Raw genomic sequence first — 9,070 nt, 5'->3', positions numbered from 1 at the left:
CAATACAAGTAGGCTAGATGTGGATTCAATCACTGGGTTAGCAAGATCCCCTGGAAGAGGATACGGCAACCCACTCCAGTATCCTTGCCTGGAGCATCCCATGGACAGAGGAGCCTGGCAAGCTGCAGTCCATGGGACTGCAGAGTCGCACAAGACTGAAGCAACATGACACGTACACACTATATCTTTGTGGATATTCAGATATTCTCCAAGTGTTATCCCACAGCACTCTTATTTTTGCTTCTTTTTTTCATTAAATGCAGCATACTGAATTTAGTATTTACGTTAATGTGAAGACAATTTGGAAAACGGAGCTGTGGAAGCTTTAAAGATGCTGGAATGGGAGGTTTCTGCATATGCAGTGATATTTTAGGAGGATCAGTGTGGTAGAGTGGATTAGGAGAGGAGAGAGGCTTAAAACAGGGAGCCTCACTTGGGGACGATAGCAGGAATCATCCTCTCAAACATATGCCACAAATAGGATGTGCCAGACATGAGACAGCAAGGATAAAGCAATAAACAAAACAAAGTCTACCCTGCCTGGACAGGGTGCCCATATGTTCTGGTTTGTCCAGGACAGTCCCAACTTCTGTCTGTTGTCTCTATACAATTAGTAAATAGTACCATGTTTATTCAAGGCTTCCCTGGTGGCGTCCCCGCAGGTATTGAATCTGCCTGCAATGCGGGAGACCCGGGTTTGATCCCTGGGTAAGGAAGACCCCCTGCAGAAGGAAAGGGCAACCCACTCCAGTATTATTGCCATGTTTATTCTCAAAATCGCCATGGTTTGGATAGTAAACTATTAGCCCTTCAATCCATGGAGCTCGTGTTATGGAGGAGACCATGAGGTGAGCCCACGTGGCACCTTTGTATAAATCAGAATCCCTTTCTGGGTGGACACAACTTGAATAAAGGCAATTTTGTGGGAAGACACAGGCTCTTACAGGACACTCAGAAGGCAGAGCTCAGGCTGGATGTTTGTCTCCTCTGACTTACTGCATGCAGGGGGTTTTGTAAGCTAGGTGTGGATTCAAGAATGATTTAAAAAAAAAAGCACAAGGTAAAGCCTAGGCCAGCCCTCTTGGGCAGCGAGCCACCTGCCCAACCACCAGTTGGTATCCTGGAGATAATCAGTAAACAAATAATATATAAGTAAATGCAATGTTAAGTGTTGAAAAGTCCTGTGAAGGAAACATGAAGCCAGGGGATCAGGAGTGAAGGGCAGCCCTAGTGCATACTCCAGTGGGCAGCACTGGTGTCCTGGCCTGTGGACAGGGCGCCCCCTGGGGTTGAGCAACTTGGCCACCCGAGAGGCGCTTTGTTAGAAAGGATGGTCAGGAAGTCCTCTCTGTGGAGGCGGTGGGTCATTTGTCACTGACTATAAAGGAAGAGGGATAGACAGGAGACAAATGTCACAGTGGTGTGGAGTCCATGTAACATGGTGGCCAGCCTTGGGAAGGACTTTGAGGAATGAGTGTTAAAGATGACTTCAGGCTTCCACGCCTGAGGAACTAGGAAAACACGGGCACCGCTCAAATCTGCCCGGTTTCCTGAGGCTGCCACGCGTGGGTGATGCAGGGAACACCCCATGGAAAGAGGAGCAGTCCCTTCTCTTGGGGAGTTGACTGCCATCTTCAGAATTTCCCAACCTGTCTGGTGGAACACTAGCTGGGTATGCTAATAGGTGTTACTAGAAAAAGTTGCTCAAGTTTGAGAAAGTCTGGGATAAGCAAAATTAAAGAGTTTTCTTCACTAGATGGATCCTCAGAGATTTTAATATACCCTCGAATGCTTCGTGAATCCGAAGCAGGGCATATAGACGGTAACCTGTCCTGAGTTGGCTGCCCGGAGACATTTTTCTTCACAGGTGTTTCAGGATACCAGTGTTCCCCGGGGAGGATGGGGCCGGGGGCAGGAGCTGAGCTGTCTACAAATGCCAAACGAGCCAGAATAGAAGGCAGAGTCAGGTTAGGGTTCAGGAGGAGCGGGGAGACAGAGCTGCCAGAGATAAGGGATCCCCGCCTAGGAGGACAGAGACCTCACATCTGTTGGGGCCCGCGGTTGCCATGGCGCAGTGACAACCTCTGAGTCAGCCCCCCTCAGGGCCAAGATTAGCCTCTGACTGACTGGCTAAAAGCAGTTGTGTAACCTCCTTGGGCCTCCACTTACCCTTCTATAAAATGGGGATAAAGATATCGCCCTCCCTCTCCTGGGTGGCACGAGGCACTGGTAATTACTATTTGGCCAGCTGCTGAGGTGCCGATGAGCTCTGTCTGACACATTTCTTCGTGCCTCCTCCAGACGCCGTGCCTCGCCTCCCCAGACACAGCCCTGCTGCTCGCTCAGACCTCAGCCACGTCGGGCAAGGCGGCAGGTGTCTCTCTCCTTCGTCTCTCCCGTCAAAACAGGAGACTCGGCTGACCTCCGGCTCCCACCTGGGCATTGTGGAGGTGGGAGGGCCACCTGCCGGCTGCCATTCTGGGGCCCTGCTGCACGTGGGAGGCTGTTCGGGGCTGGGGCACCCCGAGGGGGTGTCACCGGCCTGGAGGCAGCCATGCGGTATCCTTGTCGCTGAGGAGCCCAGCCAGCTGGGGCCTTCGCGGGGCCAAGCAATGACCACGTCGGAGGACCAGAGCCCGGCCCAGCCTGGCGGGACGAACGAGCAGAGGTGGGTGCTGCGTGTCTAAGGGTGCAGGGAGAGGAAGGGGCACCTGATGGGAGAGGAGACAGCCCGTGGGCAGGTCTAGCCTTGCTCCAATCCTTCTACCAAGGGTGGGGAAAGGGGGTGCTGAGAAAACTCGGAGGTTCCTATATATCCACTGAGCCTGCACACAGACTCTATCACCATGCCTCGGGGGTAGGACAAGCATCCTCATGAAGCACGGTGGCCTTTTGTAGTTACTTTTCGCTCTTTAGTCTGAGACGTGCAATTCATTTTTACCCAATTTCATTCAGATAGGAAATGTTGGGGAGTCAGAAAAGGAACACGTGGCACCCCTAAGTCGAGGCTGTAGTCACTTGGAACAGCTCTGCAGGTGACTAAAATAATGCCTGGCCCTGAGTAGAAGGATGGAAAAGGAGTGGTTGTTGGATCTCCCTGGGTAATTTTGAAATGCCAGTGTGCATCTGCAGAACGGGATCATAATAATATTAAGTTCCTTCAGTAGGCTGGTATCAGGACTCATTCCTGTGTGCTGGGCATTCTCCTGTGATCCAGTGGTTCATTTTGATGCACATCTTGCTTATTCGTACCGATATGCCTTCTGCTCAGCAGAAAAGCATCCCATTGGATAGTAGGCTCTTACTTTCATCCTCAGCTAAATTCAGCTGCTCTAAAATGTGTGAGAGAGAGCTGAGACCCAAGCGGATGGCAGTCCCCATCTCCAGGCCCATGGTATCGAATGCCAGTTGAAAATCAAGATCTCTTAATTCTTGGAAATGGAGGGGAGGGGCACACGGGGTCTAGTCCCAGGGGAGGGACTAAATTAGGGAATGACATCAGGGGCCTGTCTAACTCAATTTCTAGCCCCCACCTTCTTTAAAAGCCATCAGTGTCTTTAGCCCTAGCATGTTACCAAATGACTTGTCAATGTCAGAGGAGCCATGCAAAGAATATTCAGCACGTCATTAACCTCATTCCAACATGTAATTAGCCTAAAAGGCCTCTTCGCTGCCTCCATTCAGCGTTACATCATAAAGAATCAGATATTTTCAGGACATCATGAAGACTTTAAAGAGTTAATTATGGCTCAGTGGAGCCCATCCCCGACAGCCTAAGATCCAGGAATTAAACTGTTTATTTTCAAGTGTCAGTCCTCCAGACAGCATTCACAGTCACTTCCTCCAAGGAACCTGAGACTGACACTGGTTTGGACGTAGAGCCACCAGAGTATGCAGTGGGGAGTTGGAGGAGGTAACTGAATTCAGACCTTCCTCCTACTTTGGGCCATGTGTTTTCAGAGATACCATCTGTATAGTCTCAGAGAGAAAAGAGAACCAAGGCGAGCTGGAATTCTACTTACCCTCCTAGTTCCATGGGGCGAATCCAGCTAAAGCCATTTGTAATCTCTGAGCTGGAGAGACCAACAGTGTGTCCGGAGTTCAAAGGGAGTTCAGTCCTAATCTGGATGTTACCATCTGAGCCAATCTAACCATGCAGGCTCTGAGGACATTATTATCAGTCAAGTGTAATTATAGATAAAATAGTTTTATTAATCAGCTTCCTAAGGAGACTGTGTTTATCTGATGGCTGTGCATGGCGTGGGAGGATCTGTGCTGTGTGTGGTGGGTCGCTGGGGAGGACAGGGTGTCTAGAGGAGAGCATGGAAGATATAAAAGGGGGTGTGATTGGGAGTTGTGTCTAAGACTGTACATGACGGATGGGAGTTCAAGCAGTAGAATTTTGCCTGTTCTCCCCTCTATGTTGAATCTGTCATAACTCTTTTCCTCCGAAAAAATAGGCCTTTCTATATTTCTATTTAGCTAAGGTCTCTGGAGCTCCTGATAGCTATCCAATAGCTATCAGCTTTCCCTGATAGCTCAGTTTGTAAAGAATCTGCCTGCAACGCAGGAGACCCCAGCTCAATTCCTGAATCAGGAAGATCCTCTGGAGAAGGGATAGGCTACCCACTCCAGGATTCTTGGGCTTCCCTTGTGGCTCAGTTGATAAAGAATCCACCTGCAATGCAGGAGACCTGGGTTTGATCCCTAGGCTGGGAAGATCTCCTGGAGAAGGGAAGGGCTACCCACTCCAGTATTCTTACTTGAAGAATTCCATGGACTGTGTAGTCCATGGGGTCGCAAAGAGTTGGACACGATTGAGCGACTTTTACTTTCATGGAGCTCCTAATTGCCAATTCTACCTGCAAGTGCCCTCTTTAGCCACTGTCTGCCACATTTTCAAATCTTACCTATCCAGACCTATCTTGGCTTGTCTTCAATGTCTATCACCTTAAACTAGTTTGTAAGTTGCAAGGGTTCCTGAGAGAGTACAGCTCCTTCTGAATACTGTGTGGCCTGCCTGGAGTCAACTCTACTCACCTCTGGTCAGGATAAATGAACTCCTCAAGGCCCAATACTAAATGGGTCCTCCAGAAAGTCTCCGATTCTGATTTAAACTCGATTAAACATCAGTGGTTTCCTAAAGGAAATCAACCCTGCATATTCATTGGAAGCACTGTTGCTGAAACTGAAGGTCCTATACTTTGGCCACCTGATGGAAGAGCCAATTCATTGGAAAAGACACTGATGCTGGGAAAGATTGAGGGCAAAAGGAGAAGGGGGCAGTAGAGGATGAGATGGTTAGAGAGCATCATTGACTCAATGGACGTGAATTTGAGCAAACTGGGAGATAGTGAAGGACAGAGGAGCCTGGCATGCTGCAGTCTATGGGGTTGCCAAGAGGCGGATATGACTTAGCAACTAAACAACAATAACAAACATCAGTGGTCAGATGGGTGTAAGGTAACATTTCAAGGCTAGGTTCCCCGCTCACAGCAAGGGCTGAGCATCTATCCCCATGTGGGCCAGGCCCAGAGCCAGCCTGGTCATCTCCACCCTTCTCCCCACAGCCTTAAATACTTGAATGACTTCTTTTAGCACAGCCATGGTCTGCTGGTCAATTGTGCAACTCACCGCTTGCTTTGGCTGGAGCACTTGACCCTAGTTGGTTATTTCCTCCCTCAGATGGCCTTGTGCAAAATCTCCATCTGCCTTAATGCCGCCTGAACTTTACTCAAAGTGACAGCTGCAGCCTGGTGTGGATACAAACCCCAAATCAAAGAGACCCTGCGCCTGTTTCCCTCCCATAAAGGCAGGTGGCATCCATTCTTCCCTAGGTACTGCAGAAGGGGAACTTGCCAAAGCCCACCCATAGGGCTTGTGCAGAAAGATGGAGAGTGGGCCATGGCCAGGTGGCAGAACTGTTGGCCACTCTATAAAGTGAGTTGTTGGGATTCTTGGAGCTTCTCTGTTCCCAGAAGGGCACATACGAGGTCAGGACAAAAAAGTGTGGGTCAGGGAATGAACATCTTATAAAAGTATGAGATGTATAAAGTGGTATAAGTATAAAAGTATATCTTATAACATCTTATAAAAGTATGGCTCTATTTAAGACAATTAATAACTGTTGGCCAGATATGCTGGTCTTCTCCTAACTCCCAAGGTTAGTACACTTTTGACAGCCACCAGGTAAGAGACTGAAAATGAATAAATGGATGGATGAATATCAACTAACTAACAGGTGTGTGCCAGGTGCACACACCTGCATTATTTCAATTAATCTAGTGAATAGCTAACATTATTCTCATTTTGCTGATTAGGAAATTGAGGGGTGGATAAGTTTAATAACAACAGCAGCAGCAGCAAAAATAATAATATAGTAAGAAGTATAACCATCATTTACTGAGTATTTAATAAATGCCAGGCATTGAGCTAAGTACTTCTTGTTTTATATTATTGCATTTAATCCTTACCAGAACTCTATGAAGTAACAATTTATTTATCCAGGTTTTTATATGAAGAAACTGTGTCTTAGGGAGACAATTATCACTGGCTACAAGTGATAGCACCAAGCTTTGAACCTACATCTATCAGATTCAAAACCTAGTGTCCTTTCTTGTTCTTGTTTTTCCTTTGCTACCTTCTTATCTGGTTTTTGCTTTTAGCAACACCACAGTTGTCTGTTTAGTTACTGTATCATTTAAAAAACTGTTCAGTCAATTTGCACAGCAAAGGAAACCATAAACAAAACGAAAAGACAACCCACAGATTGGGAGAAAATATTTGCAAACGATGCAGCCAACAAGGGATTAATCTCCAAAATATGCAAACAGCTCATGCAGCTCAATACCAGAAAAACAAACAAGCCTATCAAATAATGGGAAGAAGACCTAAATAGACATTTCTCCAAAGAAGACATACAGATGGCCAAGAGGCACATGAAAAGATTCTCAACATCACTAATTATTAGAGAAAAGTAAATCAAAACTACAGTGAGATATCACCTCACACCAGTCAGAATGTGTGTTCTTAGTCACTCAGTCGTGTCCAACTCTTTGTGACCCCATGGACTATAGCCCGCCTGTCTCCTCTGTCCATGGGGATTCTCCAGGCAAAAATAATGGAGTGGGTTGCCATGCCCTCCTACAGGGGATCTTCCCACCCCAGGGACTGAACCCAGGTTTCCCTCATTGCAGGCGAATTCTTTACCATCTGAGCTACCAGGGAAGCCCATGAATACTTAAGTGGGTAGCCTATCCCTTCTCCGGAGGATCTTCCCAACCCAGGAATCAAACTGAGGTCTCAAGCATTGCAGGTGGATTCTTTGCCAGCTGAGCTACCAGGAAGCTCTCATTCAGAATAGCTATCATCAAAAAGTCCACAAACAATAAATGCTGGAGAGGGTGTGGAGAAAAGAGAACACTCCTACACTCTTGGTGGGAATGTAAATGGTACAGTCACCATGGAGAGCAGTATGGAGGTTCCTTTAAAAGCCAAAAATAGAGCTATGATATGATCCAGCAATTCCACACCTGGACATATATCTAGAGAAAAACATAATTTGAAAAGATACATGCACCTCAATGTTTATTGGAGCACTATTTACAATAGCCAAGACATGGAAACAATCTAAATGTCCATCAACTGAGGAATGGATAAAGAAGATGTGATACATGTATATAATGGAACATTGCTGTTGTTTAGTCACTAAGTCATGTCTGACTCTGAGATGTGTGTCTCACTGTAGCCCACCAGGCTCCTCTGTCCATGGGATTTACCAGGCAAGAATACTAGAGTGGGTTGTCGTTTCCTCTCCAAAGGATCTTCCCAACTCCAGGATCAAACCCATGTCTCCTGCATTGGCAGGCAGATTCTTTACGGCTGAGTCATAGGGAAGCCCAGTGGAATATTACTCAGCCGTAAAAAAGAATGAAATAATGCCATTTGCAGCAACATGAATGGACCTAGAGATTATCATACTATGTGAAGTAAGTCAGACAGAGAATGACAGATATCAGATGATATTGCTTATATGGAGAATCTTTAAAAAATGATACAAATGAACTTATTTACAAAGCAGAAATGGAAAACAAATTTATGGTTAACAAAGGGGAAGGGAAGAGATAAATCAGGAGTTTGGGATTAACCTATACACATTACTATATATAAAATAGATAACCAACAAGGACTATAGTATAGCAAAAGGAACTTTACTCAATATTCTGCAATAATATGAAGGGGGAAAGAAAACATTCCTAAAAAGGAATAGATATATCTGTATACATAGCTGAATCACTTTTCTGTTCATCTGAAACTAACATAGCACTGTAAACCAACTATACTTCAATACAAAATAAAAATTAAAAAAGGAAAAGAAATAAAATGTTCAGCCAACTCCCATATTTCATATTGGTTCTTTGGAACCAAAGGATAACCATTGACTCAGAATGAAACTGAATCCTACCTACCTGCTTTTGTACTTTGAGAGGAATTAAAACATCATTTCACGAAAAGAGATGAGGGCAAGTGATGTCCAGGACCAAACAAGACACTTGTCTTCTCTTTAACTCCAACAGCTCAGTGATAACTTTCCCAAATGTGGACCCTAGACAAACACCTTGGGGAGTGACAAATGCCCCATTGGAACCTCCCCGGGTTTGCAAGTTCAAGGCACAAACCAGTTAACGTTGATGTGAAATTCTCAATGAGGCCAAACAGCTTCCCAAATTTGAAGGCTCACCCCTCAGATTTATAAGTAAGTACTAGAATTGTTGGATTCCAGTTAGCATATGATGACACACTCTGGAATAAGGTGATAAATCAGAAAAGTTCATAACAATGAAAGACTGAAATTTTGTAAAAGCACAGTGCCTGAGTTCTTACACCATCCTGTGTTTACAACTGAGACTGTTTCTCTAAATGAGTCTCCAACAAAACCAAACTCAGGAAATTTCAGAGTGCAGTCCAGACCTTTGTACTTTTCAATGGCAAATTAAATTGTGGGAGATAGTAGAAGATTGCAAGGAAACAACTTAAGAAAGCAGTATTAGTTTAAAATTAGTGGAAGAAG

The 9,070-nt window shown here is 45.6% G+C and overlaps 1 protein-coding gene across 2 annotated transcripts in view; it reads left to right on the top strand.

Moving 5' to 3' along the window:
• The first annotated feature begins 1,593 nt into the window (after positions 1–1,593).
• ELF5 (E74 like ETS transcription factor 5) overlaps positions 1,594–9,070 on the top strand; it is a 47,724-nt gene continuing 40,247 nt past the window's right edge. Inside the window, exons 1-2 of one of the 2 annotated variants that reach the window (XM_043909091.1) lie at positions 1,594–1,672; positions 2,302–2,668. In XM_043909091.1, the coding sequence (XP_043765026.1) occupies positions 2,613–2,668 (56 nt within the window). In that variant the 5' untranslated portion in view covers positions 1,594–1,672; positions 2,302–2,612. Of the gene's footprint in view, positions 1,673–2,226; positions 2,669–9,070 lie in introns of those variants that run through there. The other variant, XM_043909080.1, reaches the window with a different exon arrangement.

This window comes from Cervus elaphus, chromosome 1 (genome assembly GCF_910594005.1).
Source record: "Cervus elaphus chromosome 1, mCerEla1.1, whole genome shotgun sequence".
Taxonomy (NCBI): domain Eukaryota; kingdom Metazoa; phylum Chordata; class Mammalia; order Artiodactyla; family Cervidae; genus Cervus; species Cervus elaphus.
The sequence above is the reverse complement of the archived record's forward strand: the minus strand, read 5'-3'. Positions and strand labels throughout refer to the sequence as shown.